The following is a 27,088-nucleotide window of genomic DNA, read 5'->3' on the forward strand; positions in this document are numbered from 1 at the left end:
TATTATTGCCATCCCAGTGACTGACTTCACATTGCGGTTTTGGTTTGGTGGCTAATGATACTTGCATCTTTTCAAGTGGTTATTCCACATTGATTCTGATGATGCTGAAGCTTGTCAACCAGTAAAATGTCTCTAAAAACTTTAAAAGACTCTTTAGACATTAATTATACCATGAAAAGAAATCCAAAGAAATATAAGCTGTAAAACCACACCTACTCACTTCTTCCTGCTTTATATTACTCTGGCATGCAGGTTAATGTAGCTTAACTCAAATTTTTTTTCTAAAAGACTTAGTAATTTTAATTTTATTAATTTCTCATGTCATTTGAAAATTAGTGCAACTCAGGGCATATCAGAATCTAGGTACTCAAAAGCCTTTAAATATGGAGAGTACATAATAGATACATTAGTTCTCCCCAGTGAAAATAACTACAAGTTATCCCAAACTCTGAAAAAACACAGTTCACATATGTTCTTAAAAAGGTCAAGCTGATGAAGGGGCTCGAGACCCCATATGAACAACAATGCCAAGCAACCAGAGCTTCCAGGGACTAAGCCACTACCTAAAGACTATACATGGACTGACCCTGGACTCTGACCTCATAGGTAGCAATGAATATCCTAGTAAGAGCACCAGTGGAAGGGGAAGCCCTGGGTCCTGCTAAGACTGAACCCCCAGTGAATGTGATTGTTGGGGGGAGGGCGGCAATGGGGGGAGGATGGATAGGGGAACACCCATAGAGAAGGGGAGGGGGAGGGATTAGGGGGATGTTGGTCTGGAAACCGGGAAGGGGAATAACAATCGAAATGTAAATAAGAAATACTCAAGTTAATAAAGAAAAAAAAAGATCAAGCTGAGATGCTGGTAGGAATGAATATTCTAGAGTGTTTGGACGCTGGCTGTCTGGGACCACCCTCTTTCTCTGACTGGTCAGTGCTGAAGGAACTGGGCAGATGAGTGGCCTATCTCAGTTGAGATGATGCTGTTTTCAACTTTGATATTTAAATCACTGGTAGCTCTGCTGGTACTCCTTTCAGTGATAGTTTCTGAACATTCCAACTTTTCAGTCCATTTGGCAGATGAAATAAACGCATAAGTTTCCGATTCTGTGCTGAATGAGATATTTTGTGCCCTGAGGTAGAAAACTACATGATCGAGGTTTTGTTCTTGTCTACACCGAGCTTTGTTGTCCCTTGTTTGCTGACAAACAATGCACTGCTTGTTGCCAGTAATGACCAGGTTTTCATTCTGCCTTCCTCCTACTGTGCTCTTATAAAAAGGACAGATGATGCCCATGTCACACACTTGCTTGAATCACAGCAGGCTACTTTCATGAATCTCAATGCTGTCAACAGACATTTGGCTCAATGTGAATCACAGCTCAATGACAAACGTTATGAGTAGATTGCTGGCAACCAAGATAAAAAGAAGGATAACTTGGTCTTCCTCCCTCTGAATCAGATTTTATGGAGAGGAACTTCATCAATAGGAATATACACAGCTCTAAGCTTACTGCTGTGCTCATTGGTAACATTGCTTCACTCACTGGCCCATTGGAACCTTGCTGCTCCGGACCTACCTCCATAGCTGCCGCTGCCAACATCTTAGCCCAGCGCCTTGAATTCTTTTTTTTTTCCATCTTTATTAACTTGAGTATTTCTTATTTACATTTCGATTGTTATTCCCCTTCCCGGTTTCCAGACCAACATCCCCCTAATCCCTCCCCCTCCCCTTCTCTATGGGTGTTCCCCTATCCATCCTCCCCCCATTGCCGCCCTCCCCCCAACAATCACATTCACTGGGGGTTCAGTCTTAGCAGGACCCAGGGCTTCCCCTTCCACTGGTGCTCTTACTAGGATATTCATTGCTACCTATGAGGTCAGAGTCCAGGGTCAGTCCATGTATAGTCTTTAGGTAGTGGCTTAGTCCCTGGAAGCTCTGGTTGCTTGGCATTGTTGTTCATATGGGGTCTCGAGCCCCTTCAAGCTCTTCCAGTTCTTTCTCTGATTCCTTCAACGGGGGTCCTGTTCTCAGTTCAGTGGTTTGCTGCTGGCATTCGCCTCTGTATTTGCTGTATTCTGGCTGTGTCTCTCAGATGGTTCCTGTCGGCCTGCACTTCTTTGCTTCATCCATCTTATCTAGTTTGGTGGCTGTATATGTATGGGCCACATGTGGGGCAGGCTCTGAATGGGTGTTCCTTCAGTCTCTGTTCTAAACTTTGCCTCCCTATTCCCTGCCAAGGGTATTCTTGTTCCCCTTTTAAAGAAGGAGTGAAGCATTTGGATATTAGCCCAAATGCTCGAATTACCCTAGATACACAGAACACATGAAACTCAAGAAGGATGACCAAAATGCGAATGAATTCTTACTTTATAAAACCATTGAATAGATTTTTTTGTCATTCCTTTTAAAAAATTAATATTAACTTCAAAAATAACTTTACTATTTTAAGTGACTTGGGAAGCAGTGCTATACAGATCAGTACAGTAATATGTCTTGTAAGAATAAACATGAATATATAAAGATTCAATATGTTCATAAAATCATAAAAAAAGTTATTCATCGTAGAAAGGAAAAAAATCAATTTTCCATACCTTTTATTATCTATCAGGAATTGAATAATGCTCAGACAGAACTCCAAAGGCATAGCAAGATACAGCACTTCCTTAGCAGCTAACAAAGAAAAGCATATTAATCATACAAAGAACAAAGAAAAAATGAACATGAGTTAAACATATCAACTTTATTTATAGAAAGTTTAACTATTTGCAATAATTTTCCATTCAAAATATTCATATTAAAATTTGGTATATACCATATTTATCTGATACTTCACCAAAATCTTTTTATAATGCCTTAATACTCAATACCAGAAAGGGCAGTGACATGGAAATCTTTACATAGACTGCAAGGTACAAACTTTCTGAAATCAACCTGGAAATACCCTATGCTAAGAACACCTGAAAAAGAGCTTGCAATCTCAAGTCAGATGTAAGTGATACATCAGTTTCCACCTGTGCAGCCATAGGCAAGTTATTTCATTTTTCTGAACCTTAATTTGTTGCATGTAAAGTAGTAACTATACTAACGATTTATTTATGTTATCAATTACTGTTGTAATTTTTTAAAATAATTTATTATATAACCAATAATTATACTAACACATAATTTTATGTAGTTCAAATAATCAAGGTCTTAAAGATGACTAAAATATCCAGTAATTGTGGATCTACAAGCCCAGAATTTGGGAAATGAAAGCAAGAGAATCAGAAGTTCAAGTCCATCTTCAGCCACTTACTGAATTCAAGGACAGCCTAAGCTATACAGGATATATGTGGTAAATGCTTATTATATGCATTTTATCATAGGATTTTTCAAACATCACAAGGTATTATTATTATTATTATTATTATTATTGCATCTCTTTTGAAAATAAACTGAAACACAAAAAAAATTAAGGCACTTGTCAAACGACACACAGCTATATATCTGTATATTTATTTCCTTGTATATCCTACACCCTTAATAATAATTGAAAAACAAGTACCAATGTTTATACAATTATTTAGAAATGCATCATTAGACAGTTTCATTCAATGGATAGTTTTTCTCTTTGGGCCACTGTGGAGGAGGCCAAGAATCTCAGCCTGAGAACACAGATCTAATTGTTCTCCATGGTACTTCCTCAACCCCCATGCCCATCTCTAAGTCCCTCAATAAACTAGCCATCCTTTCCCCACTACCCCTCCAAAACAAGAATTCTTTGTTCACGGTCATAGAACATTTCATAAAGGTTGAGCAGCTGTAATTCTCTGCTAAGCTAAATGAAGCTGATTGCTTTGATTCAGTTTCTTTTTATAAGCACCTTTTAATTTTGCCCCCATTCTTTCCTCTTTCTTTCTTCCTAGTTGATAATTCCTTTACTATTGATCGGTTTTCTCCTCAACAACCACCAAATTATAGCTATTGTTAGTAAATTACAAAATTACTTTGTGCTGATATTTCAAAATTGTATGCTCTTTACACAGAGAAGTTATACCTTCAAGGAGTTCTTCATTGAATGCTTTCCCTTTTATGAGGATCCGCATCTTTAAGAAAAGCCCAGCTGGATCTAAATGCTCCTATTTTAAACAAAGAAATCACAATGATATTATAACTCTGGAATGTAAAATCCAATTTTCAAGTAATTGCCTGTTTTGTTCAACCTTTGCATGATGACTCAGAATAAAAAGAAATCGAAATTACAAAACATCATATAAATCATATAATAATATCTGTTCTATCCCCTAAGGATATTTTCTGACACTTTATTCAATCTCAATAAAATAATACAAAGAAAGGAGCATGCAAAACATGTCCATGGACTGGCAAACATTTAATGGCAATGTAAATATTTAAGTGGCAAAGCTCACACCATACTCTAAGGAAAACCTTAAACATCAGTTAGATTTATTTTCTACAAAATTTCTCCCTTCCCTCCTCTTTCCCAAAGCTCCTATATACACCTCCTTGCTTTCTTTAAAATTCATGGCTTCTTTTTTCACTAATTGTTGTTATATAAATATATATGTAACTGCACAATGTTACTTGTATGCATGTTTTAATAAGCATCCTTTTGAAACGATGTTAGAAAAACACAAAATTTATTATCATTTCTATTGAACATAGCTTTTATGTCTACTGCTAATAACAATGTTGCCTGATATTTCCAGGTTATTGTTAGCTAGCCCTAAGACAACTGTAGAGAGTGGAAGCTATTAAAAAATCGTGTGGCCTTGGTCCACAGAACAGAACTCTTCCCTCTGCAATGACAATCAGTTTGTATATAAACACTGGATCCATACTCTGTAACTACTTATAGCTAGTCATTGTATGATAACTTAATGAAATATTAAAGAAAGCAAAAACGAATGTGTGTGTGTGTGACAGAGAGAGACAGACAGAGAGAGAGAGAGAGAGAGAGAGAGAGGGAGGGAGGGAGGGAGAGAGATACAAATACAGAGAATAATCTAAAATAGTCAACTTTAACTCTGATTTATTACTGTGTTTAGATTTCTAGTACTGTATCTTTCCACTCTGTTTCCTTTGAAGCTCAGTCTAACTTGGGACTTCATGTAGTCACATTATCTGATTGCCCACAACTTCAAAAGTACTGTAAACATTTTTCTAGTGTAACATATACCATGTAATATACATACGCACAACCATGTATATAAAGGATGTATGTATAGTCCTATAATTTGGATCTGAAATGTCTAACAAAAGCCCATGTAGTAGAGTGTTCCCCAGCTGATACAGCAATTTAGAGGTGATGAACCTGTAAGAGGAAAGCAGGGAGAGCAATACTACTGAAGGACATACTAGGGCTTTGGTGCCTCTAACACAAGCTCTGTCTCTCTTCTTCTCCCTCTCCTACATTCCTCCTCTCCTCCTCTCTTCTTTGGCTTCCCAAGTGCCATTAGGTGAGGAGGTCTCCTTTATCACATGGTTCCATGTACACCCTGTCACATGCCCAAAAACAACAGACTGGGTGTCCACAGTCAACGATAAGACTTATTAAACGGTTCCTCTTCTTAGGTTGATTATCTGAGGAAGGTTCTCCCAACCTATACTCGATGGGGTATAAGCACATGCAACTGAGGACAGCTATGAATGCAGCTCAAAACAAAACGGTAAAGTTACTTAAAATATTTTACTTTACCTTTATGTAGTAGAGTGCAACAGTTTGTTGTGTTTTTTCAAGAGGCATACTGAAGTGAATGTCTAAACTGAATTTCAAACTGTGAATTAAAACTTTAAAAAATTTAAGTTAGCATTAAAGAGTAAAAGTCTCCTACCTTGTTAGCGACAATTACAGCAATGAGGGCCTTGTTATAATATGCTTCGTCATCACAGTTCAAATAAATAGTGGCAAGTAGCCGCAGACCTTTCGCCTGTAGTAAACGACAAAGAAAAGCTTCTCGCTAAGGAATGAACTACAACAGCTGGCTAGCACTTACACAATGACGGTATCATCTCGAACCTAAGTTATCTTTTTGTAATAGCACTGTCTGTATACAACCATATATTCTCAAAACAGGACTCATTGTGCTAGTTTATACCAAACATTGTCTAAGAAATGATAGTATTGGTCATGCTTGTGCCTTGTTTAAATTTAATATAACTGTTAAAATAATTGCTTTCCTTCTTTTATGTGTTTTTTATTTTGGTGGTAGAGTTTTTTGTTTGTTTCTTTGGGGTGTTTGCTTGTTTAGTTGCTTTTTATAAATAAAGTTTTCTGAGACAAGGTCTCACACTACAGTTTCTGCTGGCCTAGAGCTCTCCAGGAACTTTTTGGGTGCAAATACCACTGTGCCCAACTTAACAAAATTTATTTTCTTTTTAGAATCTTACTATTAAAATACTTTATCATCCCCAATTTAAAACTCAAATCAACTGCATTATAAAATGAGTGAAGTATCATTTAAGTAAGTCACTGTCTCTAGTCATGACAACATTCACACAGGGACTGGGAATGTGTTTACAGATTTATGGGAAGAATTGAAGTGGGGAATAGAATGAATCCAAACATGTTATATTATTATATTTAATTATATAAAAAAGGTAATGCCAGTGAAATAATTGGGGTAAATAAGTGATACCTTCAGTATGTATAAAGGTCCATAGAGAAGCAACAGGGTTAACTAGTGTAGTGAAAGATTTCAGTACATATAGGCCTCATAGATAGGATTCACAAAGTGAAAACAAGAGGCTCTGAACCAGGAATTTAGATATATAGAGAGATATATTTAGATATAGAATTAATATGTAAATATTAACCAAAATGTTAATAAGAAACAAATGTTAAAAATAAGAGGTTCAAATGTTAAAAATAAGAGGTTCAAAAAGCTCAAATAACCCAAGATGCAATCTACAGACCACAGGAAGCTCAAGAAGAAGGATGACCAAAATGCGGATGCTCCCACTCCTTCTTAAAAAGGGAAAATAATATCCATAGGAGGGGATATGGAAGCAAAGTTTAGAGTAGTGACTCAAGGAATGGCCATTCAGAGCCTGAACCACATGTGGCCCATATATATACAGCCACCAAAACTAAATAAAGTTGATGAAGCTAAAAAGTGCATGCTGAAAGGGACCGGATATAGATCTCTCCTGAGAGACACATCCAGAGCATGTCCAATACAGAGGTCAATGCTAGCAGCAAATCACTGAACTGAGAATAGGACCCCCTTTGGGGGAATTAGAGGGAGTATTGAAAGAGTTGAAGGGGCTTGCAACCACATAAAAACAACAATGCCAACCAACCAGAGCTTCCAGGGACTAAACCACTACGGAAAGACTATACATGGACTGACCCAGGGCTCCGACTGCATATGTAGCAGAGAATAGCCTTGTTGGGGCACCAGTGGAAGGGGAAGACCTTGGTCCTGCCAAGGTTGGACCCCCAGTGCAGGGGAATATGGGGGAGGGCAATAAGGGGGATGTATAGGGGGAATAAGCATATGGGGGGGAGTAAGAGGGGAGGGAATGGGGGCTTATGTACAGAAAACCACCGGGAAGGGGAATAACCTTTGAAATGTAAGTAAAGAAATATATAACAAAAAAAATTTTTTTAAAAAGAGGTTCTATAGCAATACATGTGTGTCTCTCTAAGTATAATATAAAGATAGTAGGACAAGGTAAAGATGCTCTATTGACTTGGTTTAAATGTCAAGCATATTAGTCCCCTCCAGATCCAGAGGAATGATGATGTCTCTATTATCATTTCTCTTAATTTTTAAATTAAACACTAAGATGAATCAAATGAGATATATAAAAAGTAATACTATAACTACTGTAAAACAACTCTATAAGAGTTTGTAAGCTCCCATAGAGAAATGTATGGAGAAAATATGAACTCTCTAAGAAATATTGTAGCTATTGCATTATAGCCAAAGTGTTCATTTTTCAGAAACAGAGGAGAATAAATAAATCTCAGAATCTATGTTTTAAAAAAGGAGCCAGACATCAACTAGTCCATATTGGATAATTCCATTTATACATAACTCAAGAACAGCCCAGGATAATCTACAATAAAAGTCAGAATATTGGGGGTTTATCCCCCCCCTTGAGAGAAATGTGTATTAATTGGTACAGAGACTTATTTACCCTAATTATTTCACTGGCATTACTGGTTTTTAATTATATCTTTTAAATTTTAATTCAGGTATAATTAATATATTTATATGTAAAATATATACAAAAAGTTCAAGAACATCAGAACCATGGCTCTGAGAATTTTAACAAAGCAGTATGTGGAAATAATAAAATGCAGCCACTAGTTTTATATTTTAAAAACAGCAAAAGTGATTACAATGATATATTCTTTAAAGGGTAAATATTGACACATACTATCACATAGAATGAACTATAAAGACAATATGTTTTTTTAAAAAAAGGCCATTCACAAAGACAAATGACATTTGGTTGTGCTTGTGAATGTTAATTAGACTAAAATTCATAGAGACAGAAAATACAGTAGTGGCTGTAGTAGGTAAGATGAAAGGAGAATTGTTTGATAGATACCTTGTTACATTTGGTATCCTAATGGATATAAATATTTTAAATTCCTCTATGCTATGGCATGTAATAATTACAGCCACATTTTATTAAATACTAAAATTAACCAGTTAACTTCCAAGTCCCCTATGCCAGGAATGGATTACGTCTAGTTGAGTTGTTGGCCAAAGGGACCTAGGCTATTTTCAAGGCTTATTTCCAAGGTTGTTATCCACAAACTGACGATATAAGGCCCTACTGCTAAAGAGACTATCTACACAACTCATTGAACATGGAAAAGACAAGTAGGTACTTACCTAGAGCCTCCACCCCTCATAACTACTATTCATGGTACTAAAAGGTACCCGTCATGCTACCAGAGGAAAAAGGAAAACACAATCCCAACTATACACTTTAATCTACTATGGTGACCTGCCTGCAAGATAGGCTGGGGCAATAGTGACACAAACATTGCTGGCGTAACCAACCACTATCTGATTGGAATTAAAGGCTCACTTCACAAGATGTAACCCAGGCCTGATATTCCTCAGGTGGCCAAGAACCTGAAACCATGAGCCAATGGAAAACCAAAATACTATTATTATGCTAAGGAACATAGCAATAAAACGACTCAATGACATTATGCTATACCCATAGGTCAGTCTCATTCAGCCATTATCAAAGATGCTTCCCCTTCCAGTAGATACCAACAATCACAGAGACCCAAAACTGGACCAAGTGCAGAGAGTGAGAGACCTCAAAACATACAGTTCTAAAGAGAGATGATTTCATCAAAACCCTCCCCTTAGAGTTCAGGGAGCTATGAGGAACAGCCAGAGCAGATAAATGACTCCAAGGAAAGTGTATCTTCCAGGCCTGATGCACATAGGAACTTACTGAGACGGTGACAGCCTGCACAGGGCCTACACAGATTCAAGCTGGTCAGAGTCCCAATACTGAGCTGGGGAAGTGATCATGGGCTCTCACTCCTAACCAAGATGCTGTTTGCAACTGACACCTACTTGCAAAGAAAAATTATTTTTATCAATGGAGTCTCACTAGGGATATTAAGCAACCTCAAGGTAGGTCCCATTACAAGCAATAGATACTTAACACAAAATGAACTCGATATATTTGTAAACTTTTTGTCTCTCAATGCTTTGGGCACTGTTTGTTGTACTGGTCTTTTGCTTGTCTACTATGTCTCCAATTTTGTGGTTTTTATAGGTTGGGGGAATGCGAGTCCAAGCACATTTTTTGTGTTTTCTTTATTATTTTATGTATGTATGTATGTATGTATGTATGTATGTATGTATGTATGTGTTTTTATTGGATATTTTTATTTACATTTCAAATGTGTGTAACTATGTGTTTTTGACACTTGTTTGCCTATTTAAGAGAGGGGAGAGATGTGGAGTTTGGGGGGATATGAAAGGAATTGAGGGAGGAGAACCATGATCAGAACATATTGTATGAATAAATTTTTTAAAATTGTCCCTTATAAGCTCTCACATTTGGTTCCTAGTTGGTGGTGCTTTTTGGGAAGGCTATGAAATCTTCTATCTTGTTGATTTAAGGAAAACATTAAACTTTATACTATGGAATAATAAAAGTTATGATTTACAAAGTAAAACACTGTCCAAAATACTTTATGTGTATGTGTGTGCATGTGTGTTAATTCACAAGTAGATTATGAATTTATGAGGTATATTTATTATATTGCTATGTAAGTTTTATGGAAATCAATGCACTAAAATATTAAATAATGTACCCAATAGATAATCTATTCACTAATAAGGGGTAATCTAACATAACTTTATAATAGCATAAACTGTATTTCATCATTCTACTTCTCTAATATTAAATGATACTTACCAGCATTTCTGGCTCAACAGAATCTTTACCCATCTTCCCAATATCATAGCTTTGGCTAGCATTAAAAAAGAAAAATATGTGTGTAAATATACAATCATTTCAATTATATATGTGTGTGTGTATGTGTGTGTATTTACACACACATACACACACACAAAGGATTATAATATTATATTATTATAATGGGGGCATCGAGCTTTCCCAGGACTAAGATTGATGCCATTCTCTGCTACATATGCAGCTAGAGCCATGGGTCACTCCATGTGTTTGAAAGATACATATAATCAGATGAAGTGGATACTCTTATACACATATAAAATGAGCAAATGAAGGTAATTAGTACATGGATCACTTCATATTCTTATCATTTTAATGAGGAAAATTTTAAATCCTATTTTCTAGATGTTTTGAAATATATGAGTAATTATTACTCTAGTTACCTAACTATACTATAAAAACTTATAATATTATAAGTAATATTACAAGAATCTTTACCCATCTTCCCAATATCATAGCTTTGGCTAGCATTAAAAAAGAAAAATATGTGTGTAAATATACAATCATTTCAATTATATATGTGTGTGTGTATGTGTGTGTATTTACACACACATACACACACACAAAGGATTATAATATTACTAAGAAGATGTGGTATAATCATACTTTATTCCAATTTTTTCTATTTTGCATGCCAACAGATTACTCACTAACACATACAAGTCATTTTTATAAAGCAATACTTTGTAACTGTAGAAAAGCACAATTTCCTCAGGAGCTAACCAACAAATCAACATTTTTTAAATTTTTATATATTTTTCTTCTCTTTTATTGGATATTTTCTTTATTTACATTTCACATGTTGTCCCCTTTCCCGGTTTTCCCTCCAGAAAAGCCCTATCCCATCCCACCTCCCCCTGCTTCAAGGATGATCACCCACCCACCCACTCCTGCTTCCCTGCCCTGGCATTCCCCTACATGGGGGCATCGAGCTTTCCCAGGACTAAGATTGATGCCATTCTCTGCTACATATGCAGCTAGAGCCATGGGTCACTCCATGTGTTTGAAAGATACATATAATCAGATGAAGTGGATACTCTTATACACATATAAAATGAGCAAATGAAGGTAATTAGTACATGGATCACTTCATATTCTTATCATTTTAATGAGGAAAATTTTAAATCCTATTTTCTAGATGTTTTGAAATATATGAGTAATTATTACTCTAGTTACCTAACTATACTATAAAAACTTGCTCAGACTATGTAAATATATTTTTGTACATGTTAAACAATTCTGCTGTATGTCTCTCTTACTCAGAGTCTGGTAAGCACTACTGTACTCTCAAATTCTATGTAACAAATCAATATTTTATTGTAGTCATGCTCTTCTATTTAGATAAATATATTGTCCTAGTTAGTTTTCTTGTCAACTTAATGCAAGTTAGTCCTTTGAGAAGAGGGAACCTCTATTAAGAAAATGTCCCCCAGCAAATTAGCCATGGACTTGACCGTGAGGCATTTTCTTGATTAACGATTTATGCAAGAAGGCCCAGCCCACTGGGAGTGATGTCACCCCTAGGCAGGTGGTCCTGGTATATGTAATAAAGGAGGCTGAACAAGTCATGAGAAGCAAGCCACTAAATAACATTCCTTATGGCTGCAGCTTAAGTGCTTGCCTCCAGGTTCGTGCCTTGAGTTCCAACCCTGGCTTCCTTCAGTGATAAGAATGTGGCCTAAGAGTTCTAAGAAATAAATCCTCTCCTCCCCAAGTTGTTTTTAATCCTGCTGTCTCATCATAGCAAAAGAAACCCTAACAAGGCATATATTTATGGATATATATTCTTACATTAAAGTAGTTTATATATATATATATGTATTTACTTAACAAATTTTAAGGCTGCAAAATATATATTATAGATACATATATTCATATCAAGTACTGTTTTCACAGGAACAAATACATTAAGCATCATACTATACTCTAATAAACCACTATCAGTCCTTTTTGCAGGTGAGTGGCCAAAAAAGGAGTAGCTTCTAATATAGCATGGATTTATATTCAGAATGAATAAAGCGATTGGAAACAAAGAAATTGAATTTTTGGTTCTCTTTATTTCTAACAAATTATATTCCATATGGGACGCCTGATAACCATAAATACTATGCTAATGAGTCTCAGGGTTTCAAAATTTGAAAGTCAAAAACACAATGACTATTCACCATAAAATTTGTATTCCAGAAAGGTATGCCAATATGTAATAGTTAATTGAACAAAACTGAAGATACTCTTGAGGTTACTATTGCTGTGACGAATCACCATGACCAAAGTCAACTGCAAAGGAAAGAGGTTATTTCACTCATTGTTACATATAATGAATCATCACCAAAACAGTGAGGGCAGAAACTTCAAGCGGGTCAGAAACCCGAAGGTAGGAGCTGGTGCAGAGGTTATAGAGGGGTGCTGCTTACTGGCTTGCTCATCATAGCTTCCTCCGCCTGCTTTCATATAGACACCACACACAATGATCTGGACCCTCTGACATCAATCATTAAGAAAATAGTCTTCGCTTTGGCCTTCCTTCTTCTTAAGCTCCATATGGTTTGTGGATTGTGTCATGGACATTCTGAGCTTTGGGTCTAATATCCACTTATGAGTGAGTGTATACCATGTGTGGTCTTATGTGACTGGGCTACCTCACTCAGTATGATATTTTCTAGTTCCATCCATTTACCTTCGAATTTCATGAAGCCATTGTTTTGATAGCCAAAATACCCAACAAAGGGGAGATAGAACTTAGAGAGACCATATGCAGTAGATAGACACGGCCCTTAGTTGAGGAATGGGGCCACCCACCCATCTCAAAATTTTTAACCCAGAAATGTTCCTGTCCAAAGGAAAGACAGGGACAAAAAAAATGGAACAGAGACCGAAGGAAAGGCCATCCAGAGACTGCCCCACCTAGGGATCCATCCCATCTGCAGACACCAAACCCAGATAGTATTGCTGATGCCAAGCCAAGAAGCACTTGCTGACAGGAGCCTGGGGTATGGCTGTTCCCTGAGAGGTTCTACCAGCACCTGACCAATACAGATGCAGATTCTAACAGCCAACCATCTGAATGAGCCTGGGGACCCTAATGAAAGAGCTGGGGGAAAGATTGAAGGATCTGAAGGGGATTGTGACCTCATAGAAAGAACAATATCAACTGGACCACCCAGAGCTTCCAGGGACTAAACCACCAACCAAAGAGTATACATGGAGGGAACCATATATACATATGTAGATACATATGTAGCAGAGACTGACCTTATCTCAAATCAATGAGAGGGGAGGCCCTTGGTCCTTTGGAGGCTTGATTCCCCCTGCATAGGAGAACGCTAGAGTGGTGAAGGAGTGGGTGAGATAGTGGAGGAGCACTGTCATAGAGGCAAAAGGGAGGAGGGAAAAAAGGGATGGGTTTGGGGGTTGTGGAGGGGTAACTGGGAAGGGGGATAATCATTTAAAATATAAACGGATAAAATGATTAATAAAAATAAGAGAAAGCTTTCTCTTCTGGTCCTAGGCACTGCGGGAGCCATGGCTTACCGTGCAGACATGGCCAAGTCCAAGAACCACACCACACAGAACCAGTCCCACAAATGGTACAGAAATGGCATCAAGAAACCCTAGTCACAAAGATACGAATCTCTTAAGGGGGTTGACTCCAAGTTCCTGAGGAACATGCGCTTTGCCAAGAAGCACAACAAGGCCTGAAGAAGATGCAGGCCAACAATGCAAAGGCAGTGAGTGCACCCGTAGAGGCCATCAAGGCCCTTGTGAAGTCTCAGGCCATCAAGCCCAAGATGCCAAAGGACCCCAGCCACAAACTCGGCCATCTGGCTTTTACCCTCACCCCAAGCTTGGGAAGAAGATTCAAAGCTACATGGCCAAGGGTCGTAGGCTCTGTCAACCAAAGCCCAAGGCAACAAGGTAGAGGCCACAGCTCCAGCTAAGGCCCCGGCTTCAGTTCCAGCTCAGGCTCCCAAGGTGCCCAGGCCCCTGTGAGGTCCCCATAGTAAAGGCTCCTGCCAGTGTGAAGACAGATGGACTGCTGTGACACACCTACCTACACACTATGTGCAAATGGCCAGTGTCCTGTGCTGTTTTTACAAATAAACTTGAGACAAGATCAATAAATAAATAAATAAATACTTCAAACAGTGAAAAACAAAATTTGAACATGTCATCCTTGTGATGGCTTGAATGAAATTGTTCCCCCATAGACTCATATATGTTTGAAAATTTGTTTCCTTGGTGGTGGAGTTTCTCAGAAGGATTAGGAGGTATGGGTTTGTTGGAGGAAAATGTCAATGGGGATGGGCTTTGAGGTTTCAAAAGCAATTCCAAGTGAGATCCCTACTTGCAGATAAAGATGTTCTCAGATATTACTACAGCACCACACCTACCTGCCTGCTGCCATGTCTCTCACCATGATGGCAGTAGGATCTAATCCCCTGATACTGAGAAAACTAAACTACTTCTACTATAAACTATTTCTATTATTAGTTGCCTTGAGCACGGTGTCTTTTCTGAGCAGTAGTAAACTGACTAAGACAGAAGTTGGTACCAAGGAGTGACAAGGCCTGATTCTGGTGTTTTGTGGAGGAATGGGAAAGCTTTTGATACTTTGGCTTAGGAAAATACTAAGGATGGCTTAATGGACAATTCTGATAAAAGCTTGACAGACTGTAGTGCCGAGAACAATGTGGACTGTGGAGAACCAGCTGAAGAGGTTCCAGTGGGAAAGAATATTAGCGACTGAGCTAGAGAACATTCTTGGGCTATTCTGCTATTTTCCTACATTCTTGCCAACATTTATTACCATTCTTCTTGTTCGTTTGTTTCACTGTTTTATGTTAGCCACTTTTACTGATATGATGGAATCTCAGAGTACTTGTAATTCTCATTTCCCTGATGGATAAGGATACCAAACACTAAAATGTTTGTTGGCTACCTGTATGTTTTGTTTTGTTTTTGGAAACTCAGTTAATTTCATGGGCTAACTTAACACTTAATATATTTTATTTGAATTCTTCGTGTATTCTAGATATTAACCTTTTATAAGATGAATAGCAAACACATCTTCATATTCATAGCCTATGTTTTTCACTCTGATAATTTCTTTTGTTATGAGGAATTTTCAAATTGTAGGCATCTTTCATATATTTGCATCCTGACGCAGCCTGCCCACATTTCACTCTACTAATGTCAGGCCCTGAGTTAAAGCGGCTGAGTCACTTTTAATTTATTTTCTGTACAAGAAGATGGACATGGATCTCATTTCATTATTTTTAGTTAGTGTCAGTTTTTGCAAGTATAATTTACTGATAAGCTGTATATTTCTTACACCTCTGTTACAATCCAGGTGTACGTGCCTGTGCATTTGCCTCTAGGTCCTCTACGGCAGTGGTTCTCAACCTTCCTAATGCTGCAACCCTTTAGTATGGGCCCTCTTATGGTAGTTTGTAAGAATGGCCCCATAGGCACATATATTTGAGTGTTTAGTCATAAGGGAGTGACACTACTTTGAAGGGATTAAGAGTTGTGACCTTAAAGATGCCCCAACATATAACAAAGACACGTGCTCCACTATGTTCATCGCAGCCTTATTTATAATAACCAGAAGCTGGAAAGAACCCAGATGCCCTTCAACAGAGGAATGGATACAGAAAATGTGGTACATCCACACAGTGGAATATTACTCAGCTATCAAAAACAATGACTTTATGAAATTCATAGGCAAATGGATGGAACTGGAAAATATCATCCTGAGTGAGGTAACCCAATCACAGAAAAACACACATGGTATGCACTCATTGATAAGTGGCTATTAGCCCAAATGCTTGAATTACCCTAGATGCACAGAACACATGAAACTCAAGACAGATGATCAAAATGCGAATGCTTCACTCCTTCTTTAAAAGGGGAACAAGAATACCCTTGGGAGGGAATAGGGAGGCAAAGTTTAGAACAGAGGCTGAAGGAACACTCATTCAGAGCCTGCCCCACATGTGGCCCATACATATACAGCTACCCAATTAGACAAGATGGATGAAGCAAAGAAGTGCAGGCAGACAGGAGCCGGATGTAGATCTCTCCTGAGAGACACAGCCAGAATACAGCAAATACATAGGCGAATGCCAGCAGCAAACCACTGAACTAAGAACAGGACCCCCGTTGAAGGAATCAGAGAAAGAACTGGAAGAGCTTGAAGGGGCTCGAGACCCCATATGAACAACAATGCCAAGCAAGCAGAGCTTCCAGGGACTAAGCCACCACCCAAAGACTATACATGGACTGACCCTGGACTCTGACCTCATAGGTAGCAATGAATAGCCTAGTAAGAGCACCAGTGGAAGGGGAAGCCCTTGGTCCTGCCAAGACTGAACCCCCAGTGAACGTGATTGTTGGGGGTAGGGTGGTAATGGGGGGAGGATGGGGAGGGGAACACTCATCTAGAAGGGGAGGGGGAGGGATTAGGGGGATGTTGGCCCGGAAACCGGGAAAGGGAATAACAATCGAAATGTAAATAAGAAATACTCAAGTTAATAAAGAAAAAAATGCAAAAAAAAAAGGTGTGAACTTGTTGGGGTAGGTGTGGCCTTTTGAAGGTAGTGTCGTTCTGGCAAGATGAACTTTGAGGTTTAAGAAGCTCAAACCAGGCTTAGTGGTTATTTTACCTCCTGCTGCATACATAACAGGAGGTAACACTGTCAGCTACTTCTCCAACATCTTGTCTGCCTACATGCCACCATGCTCCCTGCCATGATGACAATGGCCTAAACCTCTGAAACTGTAAGCAAGCCCCAATAAAATGCTTTCTTTCATAAGAGTTACAGTGACCATGGTATCTCTTCACAGTAATATAACACTGACTAAGACAGCTCTGAAGAGTGTAATGATGAAGTATGGTTACACTGGTGAATTTCAAATCACTGATGATCACAAGACTGGGGAAATTACTGTGAACTCCACAGGCAGCTTCACCAGTCCACTTCCATCCCAGTCTGGTTTCATTGTACTGACAACCTCAAAGAGCAGCATGGACCATTATCATCAAAATGAACATATATATATGTTCATATATATATATATATATATGAAAACTCTGAAGACGTTTTTTAGAGATGCAAAACACATACAAATAAACCCCTCTGGGGCTGGAGAGACGGCTCAGCAATTGTGAGGATGGACTGTTCTTTCAGAGGACCCAGGTTCAATTCCCAGCACCAACATGGCAGCTCATTAACTGTCTGTAATTCCAGGATCTGACACCCTTGACTCTCTCACACAGATATACATGCATGCAAAACATTAAATAAATAAATGTTTAAAATTTTTTTTAAAAAATAAAGCCTCAGTGGAGGTTAAAGACAGAGGAACTTCAGATTACTTTCTCTGTTTAATTGGACCAGATTCCTTGCCCAGAGAGTGGTCCAACCCAAAACTAAGATTGGTCTTCTTACCTCAATTAATGTACAGGCATGAACAGAGGCCCATCTCCTAGGAGGTTATAGATTATATCAAGTCAAAAATTAACACTAACCATCACAGAGAAATGGGGTAGGGCAGTAAGGAAAAGAGATGAGTAAGGACAAAGTAAAATACAATTTATCACTCTATATGCTTATTTATATAAATAAAAAACAAAAAAGATAGTAAAAGAGAGAAATCACAAAGGAGAGAAATCACAAGACATATAGGAAAGAACAAAGAAAACATCTACCAATACTAATAGTAATTTAATATATATTGATTAAATAATACAGTAAAATCTCAGAGATGCTCACATTACATTAAAAAACAAAATCCAACTACATATTATCTGTAAATTCCACAAAAATTTCAAAACCACAGAGGTTGAAAGTAAATGGATAGAAAAAATGTTCCAAACAACCATATGAATCTTTGAGTGATTGTACTAATATGAGACAAACTTCAAAAAAACACAAAGAAGAATATTTTATAGCCAGGCATGATGGTACACGTCTGTTATTTCAACACTTGGGGGAGTGAGGCAAAAAGATCAGTTCAAGGTCATCCTCTACTATATAGTTTTATTCTATTATCTAATTTATTTATATTTAATGGACACCATGTATTACATGACACCATGTTTCAAAAAAATAGAACAAAATAAAGGAGAGATATTTTATAGTAAATATATGCCACAAAAATACCTGAAAAAATCTGACAAAAGGGAAGGGAAATGTACCTTACTCAGTATTAATTGGGATCTTCAATACTCTTCTTTCCATAGTGGCTAGAAGTAAGTATAATTTACAACATATATAGGACACTTAACAACACTGTAAACCTACTAAACTCAAAAAGCCATTTATAACACAGGCCACCAACATTCTTTTCAAATGAACACAGAAGGTATGTCAGAACAGAATATAGGCTGACCACACAAAATCACATTAGACTTAAGAGAACTGTAGTCAATATGAAATTAAGTTTAAGACTACAAAATGAAATTCTGTGATTAGTAAATGTAAAAATTAAACAACATACAAATGAAAAACCAGTGGTTCAATTAATAAAATTAGGAGAGGAATTAGAAAAATACATTGAGTTGATTAGAAAAAACATAACTTATGGGATAGAGCTATAGCAATGCTTTCAGGAAGCATAAAGATGGAAACCTCAATGTTTAAAAAGAATAGAGGCATCAAATCAACATTCCAAACAATCTATCCAAGGACAAGTGAGAAAGAGAAGCATCTAAAGTAAGTACAGGAGTCATGAGGATTAGCATAGAAATGAAAGAAAAAACTAAAAAACAATGGAGATAATTAAGAAACACAAGATCTGGTGCTTTCAAAAGATCAAATACATGGGGCAAAGCTGTTAACATTATTGAAAAGAAAAATGAGAAAGAGGTTTTAAATTATTAAAATCAGAAATGAAGGAACAGACACTATTGACACTTGGAGAAAGATTATCCCTAGAAAATTAAAGTTCTACCACGTGAGCTATGCACCCTGAAACAAATATCTCACTCTGAGAACACTTCTATTTCCTGATCGATGCAGAATTGAAGCTGTCTGGATCATTCATTTGCAAATATTTTATAAGCAAGCAAAGAATTTTTCAAAAAAATCTTGCAAGAAAATACCAAGTAAGAAAATGATTTAAAGTATAACTTAGACAATGTGCTGTCCTGTCAGGACCTAAGAGCTCTACAGAAAATGGTTCCTAAATTCCTAAACTAGACAATTCATAAGATTTCCTCTAGCTCTAAATTAATATGTATATTAAATTAAACTGTTTAAATTATTACTGCGCAATTTGTGTTTCCACTAGATGGTGCTAGTATGTTTCATTTTCTATTAAAATCAGTTTATATATGATTATTTTTAAACTTAATAATTTGACATAATACATAGATAAATCTTTAATATTGTCAACATATTTTTCATTTTCATTTTTTCTTTGAGAATTCATACATGCACACAATATACTTTGATTATAATCACCCCTCACCTTTTCCCAGATCTTTCTCCCATATCTCCTTCCCAAACTTCCCATTTTCACCTTTTGCATGTGTGTGTATGCATATGAAAATGTTAGGTTTCTGTTTTTTCACTTTTCAACCCTCCTTAGTAGCAGTTATTTTGCCACCGTCTCAGCCCTTCCTTTTCCCTACGCTTCCATCTTCTCAAAACCTCACATCATTACTGCCCTTCCCTCTTCATATAGCACATGTTCTACTATGTCCCTCCCAGATTATACTGAAGGAGCTAACACAAACCCAGAAAGACAAACACTGCATGATGTCTCCATAGCATCAAGACTTTAGATTCGTGTATTTAATGTGGAGTAGCAGTAATGGGCCAGTGAACTAGAAAAGCACCACCTAGGGGAGGGTTACCTTGTAAAACAATCCTCAGCACACACATATAAATGATATTGACCATTAGGAGGATATTTTTTCTGACATCTTTGTAATTTCCCCCAGAACACACAGCATTGTGTGTGTGTCTGTGTGTGTGTGTGTGTGTGTGTGTGTGTGTGTGTGTGTGTGTCTGTGTGTTGGGGAGATATATATATATATATCCAAATTCTGAATAACTTAGTTGAAAACAGAAAAAATAAAAATCAACATTAAGAAGCACTTAAAACTGCATAAATTTTATTTGGGCTCATATTAGTGGGCCACTAATTTTGTGCATAGAACACATTTGTATTTTGTATTTTACTTACTTTTTATAATAAGAACTCTAGTATCTCTAGTGGTATACAGTTCATTTTTTTCCAGTAATGCTGAAACTGAAACTCAGGGCCTTAAGCATGCATGACAAGCTCTCTACTACTAAGCCACATATCCAGCCTTTCTAGCATATGTAACACCAATAAAGAACAAGTAATAATAAATAAAAACATCTCAAATGTAAAGAATGTATATATAACAGCTACTTTTAAAACCATTATGAACATTATGTAATTTTGGTCCACTAAAGTACTAAAAGTTTTAAAGTCAGCAATATAATTCTTGTTATTTTGCTTTTAAGTAATTTTATATAAAATTATCTTAATCTTTGACATCTCTTTTTTTAATTTCTACAAGTGAAATTATTTACTCACTCATTCATTCATTCAGCTAGTATTTGTGGTACCACAACTGAGCTAGCATCGAGCTCAGTATGTAGCCCAGGCTTGCCTCAAACTTATGTCAGTTCCCTTGTCTCAGCCTCCCAAATCCTGGGATCAGAAGTATAAGATACCATGCATGTCTTCAAAAAGCTTTTTTTTTTTTATGTGTGTGTCAGACCAGAGAGTCGACTCAGCAGTACTCACTATTAACATTTTCTTTATATTCCATTGGCAGTTTCCCAAAATAGTTATTTAAGCATGTATATCTGTGTGTGCATATATGCGCGCGGGTACGTGTGTGTGTGTGTGTGTGTGTGTGTGTGTGTGTGACACAACTTGTAGGAGTTTGTTCTCTCCTTCTACCATGTAGGTTCTGGGGATGGAACTCAGGTTATCAGGCTTGGTGGCAAGTGCCCTTACTCACTTAGCCATATAACTGCTTATCCCCCAAATAGCTTAAATATGCCTATTAATATACATATACAACTAAATGTAAAATATGCTTAAATAACTATTTTTGGAAAGCTGCCAAAAGAATATAAGTAAAATGTTAACAGTGAGTAACTCAGGTACTGTACTATAGAAAATTAACTTTCCATAATATATAATATATATAACTGCTATAATGAGCAAAAGTAACTTATTTAACCAAGCGAAAAAAGTAAACTTTATTTGACTAGATAAGGGGAAAGAGTAATTGGCATAGTAAAATAAAATCCTCTCCCAGATTTTGTCATAATTAGAAAGCTGAAGGTCTTTCTTAAGTCCAAAACTATAGCCCCACACTTGAAGTCTGTCCCACTGTGAGCATGTATTCAATTCTCTAGGCTCCAGAGATATCCTAGTAAAAGTCACATCCCTGAGGTAAAGACGTATGTCCTGCTCTTACAGCCTCAGCCTGCAGACACAGCCTAGAATGATGCTGGGCCCTGTAAGCCTGGGTTGCAGGGAAGCCTGCATCATACCCAGCTCTAAGCAACTTTCTATTAACTTAAACTCTAGACACATCCTAGCTGGCTATCCCATATTCAGACTTCAAGCCTGCTCCAGCTCCAAGCTGGCCTATATGTTATGAGAGTCCATTGAATTCAATATGTAAATCTTCTTCATTGGAACCTAATACTGTACGATCTCACACAAAAAAACAAGCAGTATTCCAGTCACAGCAGACAAAGATATTGAATGCTTAGATAGCAAAATATGGTTATAAGAACAAAGGAACATGCAACAAATTAAAGCACTAGCCACCAACCCTAAATAAATGGAAATTTACTATAAAGAAATTTCTAAATACTCGTCTTTAAAAAGTCTCAATGATGGGGCTGGAGAGATGGCTCAGCAGTTAAGCACACTGGCTGTTCTTCCAGAGGTCCTGAGTTTAATTTCAGCAACAACATGATGGCTCACATACATCTGTAATGGGATCTGGTGCCCCCTTCTGGCACACGGGTGTACATGCAGATAGAGCACTCAAAAAAGAAAAAGGAAAAAAAAAGTTAAAAAAAAAAAAAAGTCCCAGTGAGTTAAAATGAAAAAAAGACAGGCTGGAGAGATGGCTCAGCGGTTAAGAGCTCTGGCTGCTCTTCCAGACGTCCTGAGTTCAATTCCCAGCATACATGTTGTGGTTCATGACCATCTATAAAAGGATCTGATGTCCTCCTCTGGCATGCAGGTGTACATGCAGCAGAGCACTCATACATAAAATAAATAAAATAAACAAAAAAATTTTAAAAAGAAAAAAGAAAACTAAAGATAATAAGAAACACTACATGAACAAAATGAGTTCGACAAACCCAAATCATATCAAAGAAAAATAAAACAAATCTGAAGCTGAGAAACATCCACAGGAAGTTTAACAGCATATTTTTTAATTTTTTTTTTTGGTTCTTTTTTTCGGAGCTGGGGACCGAAATATTTTTTAATTTTGACTTTAAAAACTTAATTATTAAAAAACTTGAAAATATGGACTAGAACAATGGCTCAGTTAAGAGCAATGATTGCTCTTCCAGGGTTGGTGGCTAGTGCTTTAATTTGTTGCATGTTCCTCTTCAATTCCCAGCAACCACATGGTGGCTCACAACCATCTCTAATGGGATCTCCTCTGGTGTGTCTGAAGACAAATACAGTGTACTTATAATAAACAAACAAGCTGGTTTGTATTTAAATGGAGAAGAGCCTGAGGGAAAAGAGGTCAAAAGAACCTAAGGAGGAAGGTGACCAACAGTCTCAGTTAACCTGGACCCCTGAGATCTCTCAGACACTGGATCACCAACCAGGCAGCATACACCAGCTGAGATGAGGCCCCCCAACACATAAACAGCAGAGGGCGGCCGGGTCTGGGTTCAGTCACGGAAGATGCATCTAACCCTCAAGACACTGGAGCCCCAGGGAGTTTAGAACACTGGTAGGATGGGTGGGGTGGGACATCCTCTTGGAGATGGGGGAGGAGGTATGGGATGAGGAACTGTCAGAGGGCAGATCCAGAAGGGGATAACAAATAGACTGTAAAAAAAAGAGATTAGCAAGTAAAAAAATTAATTTTTTAAAAATATCTGAGTATTGTCAATACCACACACCCCCAAAATTAGAGTGCTTGAGAGTATTTACCTCAGTAATCTTATATTAGATAACTATCATTTTTTATTTTATTCAATAAATTTTGTTTAAAATGTTTAACATTCTGTACACTAAATTTTCTTCAATGAAGATGTATTTTCTTTAGTAATTATAAAGTGTTTAAATCTTAAATAAATTAAAGTACTCCATTATATGATAGTGTCTCCATAAAGAAATTAGAGGGGTTGGGGATTTAGCTCAGTGGTAGAGCGCTTACCTAGCAAGCACAAGGCCCTGGGTTCGGTCCCCAGCTCCGAAAAAAATAAAAGAAAAAAAATTTAAAAAAAAAGAAATTAGAAAGTACACCTGAAAGCTCCAGAAAAAGAAGCAAACACACTGAAGAGGAGTAGAAGGCAGAAAATAATCAAACTCAGGGCTGAAATCAATCAATTACAAACAAAGAAAATTACATACAAAGAATCAACTAAACCAAGAGCTGGTTCTTTAGGGGAAAACAAGATAAACAATCCCTTACCCAAACCAACCAAAAGACAGAGACACAGTCTCCCAATTTAACAAAATCAGAAAAGAACAGGGAGACACAGCCAATGGACACTGAGGGAATTCAAAGAATCCTTAGATCTTACTTCAAAAGCCTGTACTCCACAAAACTAGAAAATCTGGGTGAAATGGACGGTTTTCTGATAGATATCATTTACCAAAGTTAAATCAAGATCAGGTAAACTATTTAACCAGCCCTATAACTCCTAAGGAAACAAAAGGAGTCACTTAAAAAAAAAAAAAAAGGTAGCCTAGGGCCAGATGATTTTAGAACAGAATTCTACCACACTTTCAAAAAAGAGCTAATACCAATATTCCTCAAACTATTCCACAAAATAGACACAGAAAGAACGCTGCCAAACTCATTCTATGAGGCCACTGTCACTCAGATACCTAAAATATGCAAAGACTCAACAAAGAAAGAGAATTTCCGACCAATTTATCTTATGAACATTGATACAAAAGTACTCAGTAAAGTACTCACAAACTGAATCCAAGAACACATAAAAAATATCATCCACCATTATCAAGTAGGCAGGTATAGTTCAATATATAAAAATATATCAATGTAATTGTGAGTTTCCATTGCTGTGAAGAGACAGCATGATCACTGCAAGTCTTATAAAGGACAACATTTATTTGGGGCTGGCTTACAGTTTCAGAGGTTCAGTCCATTATTATCAAAGCAGGAACATGGTAGCATCCAGGCAGGGACGGTAAAGGAGGAACTGAGAGTTCTATATCTTGTTCCAAAGGCAAACAGGAGAAGACTAGATCCCTCAAGGCAAGGTGGAGGGTCTTAAAGCCCACCCTCATAGTAACATACCTCCTCCAACAAGGACAAATCTACTCCAACAAGACAACACATCCTAACAATGCCACTCCCTGGGGCCAGGCTTATTACCACAGTAATCAACATATAAACAAATTGAATGGAAAAAAGATACATGACCAGCTCATTAGGTGATAGAAAAGCCTTTGACAAAATCCAACACCCCTTTATTATAAAAGTTTTACAGAGATTAGGGATACAAGGCACATACCTAAACATGATAAAAGCAATATACAGCAAGCCAATACCCAACTTCAAATTAAATGGAGAGAAACGTAAAGCAATTCCATTAAAATCAAGGACAAAACAAGGCTGCCCATTCTCTCCCTACTTATTCAATATAGTACTCGAAGTCCTAGCCAGAGCAATCAGACAACAAAAGGAGGTCAAAGGGATACATATTGGAAAGGAAGAAGTCAAAATATCACTATTTCAGATGATATGATAGTATACTTAAGTGACCCCAAAAAGTTCCACCAGAGAACTACTAAACATGATAAACAACTTCAGCAAAGTGGCTGAATATAAAATTAACTCAAACAAATCAGTAGCCTTCCTCTACTCAAAAGATAAACAGGCTGAGAAAGAAATTAGGGAAATGACACCCCTCACAACAGCCACAAATAATATAAAATATTTTGGTGTAACTCTAACCAAAAACGTGTAAGATCTATATGACAAGAAGTTCAAGTCTCTGAAGAAAAAATTGAAGGAGCTATCAGAAGATGGAAACATCTTCCATGTTCATGGATTGATAGAATTAAGATATTAAAAATGGCCATCTTACCAAAAGCACTCTACAGATTCAACGGACTTCTCATCAAAATTCCAACACAATCTTTTACATATCTTGAAAGAGCAACTCTCAACTTCATATAGAAAAAGAAAAGACCCAGGATAGCCAAAACGATCATAGATGATAAAAGAACTTTAGGAGGAATCACCATCCCTGACCTCAAGCTGTACTACACAGCATGGTAAAACTGCATGGCATTGGCATTAAAACAGACACAATGATCATGGAATAAAATTGTAGACCCAGAAATAAACCCACATACGTATGGGCATTTGATTTTTAACAAAGAAGGTGAAACCATACAAGGGAAAATGGTGCTGTTCTAATTAGATGTTTGCATGTAGGAGAATTCAAAGAGATCCATATCTTTCACCCTGCATAAAACTCAAGTCCAAATAGACCAAAGACCTCAACATAAAACCAGATACACTAAATCTAATAGAACAGAAAGTGAGGGACAGTCTTGAACTAAGTGGTACAGGAGACAACTTCCTGAACAGAACACTACTGGCTCAGGCACTAAGATCAACAATTGATAAATGGGACCTCATGATACATAAAGGTTCTGTAGGGCAAAGGACATTGTCATTAGGACAAAATGACAGCCTACAGTTTGGAAAGGGTCTTCACTAACCCTACATCTGACAGAGGGTTAATATCCAGAATTTATAAAGAACTCAAGTAGTTAGACACCAACAACCTAAATAACCCAGCCAAAAAAATGGGGTACAGAGGTAAGCCCAGAATTCTCAATAGAGGAAGCTCAAAAGGCCAACAAACACTTAAAGAAGTGTTCAAAGTCCTTAGTCATCAGGGAAATGCAAGTGACTCTAAGGTTCCGTCTTACACCTGTCAGAATGGCTAAGATAAAGTAAACAACTCAAGTGATAGCACATGCTGGCAAGGAGGTGACGCAAGGAGAGCATGCCTCCATTGCTAGTGGGAGTGCAAACTTGTACGATCGCTCTGAAAATCAATCTGATGGTTTCTCAGAAAACTAGGAATATTTCTACCTCAAAACACAGCTATACAACTCCTGGACACATACCCAAATAGGGACACTTGCTCAACTACATTCATAGCAGATTTCCAGAAAATGGAAAGCACTAGATGTCCCTCAACTGAAGAATATATAAAGAAAATGTGATTCATCTACACAATGGAATAATATTCAGCTCTCAAAAAAAAAGATATCATGAATTTTTCAGGCAAATGGATGGAGCTTAAGAATAACACCCTGAGTGGGATAACCCAGACACAAAAGAACATACATAGTATGTACTCACAT

At 37.3% G+C, this 27,088-nt stretch overlaps 1 protein-coding gene and 1 pseudogene across 2 annotated transcripts in view; both read right to left on the bottom strand.

Annotated features, from left to right (window-relative positions):
• Tex11 (testis expressed 11) overlaps positions 1-27,088 on the bottom strand; it is a 262,965-nt gene that overhangs the window by 145,579 nt on the left and 90,298 nt on the right. For both annotated transcript variants that reach the window (NM_001433345.1, XM_087600565.1), the window contains 4 exons: positions 10,415-10,469; positions 5,839-5,934; positions 4,041-4,122; positions 2,596-2,674 (listed from right to left, as the gene is read on the bottom strand). In NM_001433345.1, coding sequence (NP_001420274.1) covers positions 2,596-2,674; positions 4,041-4,122; positions 5,839-5,934; positions 10,415-10,469 — 312 coding nt within the window. The remainder of the gene's footprint in view (positions 1-2,595; positions 2,675-4,040; positions 4,123-5,838; positions 5,935-10,414; positions 10,470-27,088) is intronic.
• Positions 903-1,604, bottom strand: Sgcb-ps1 (sarcoglycan, beta, pseudogene 1; annotated as a pseudogene).

This window comes from Rattus norvegicus, chromosome X (assembly GCF_021556685.1).
Source record: "Rattus norvegicus strain SHRSP/BbbUtx chromosome X, alternate assembly SHRSP_T2T, whole genome shotgun sequence".
Classification (NCBI taxonomy): Eukaryota; Metazoa; Chordata; class Mammalia; order Rodentia; family Muridae; genus Rattus; species Rattus norvegicus.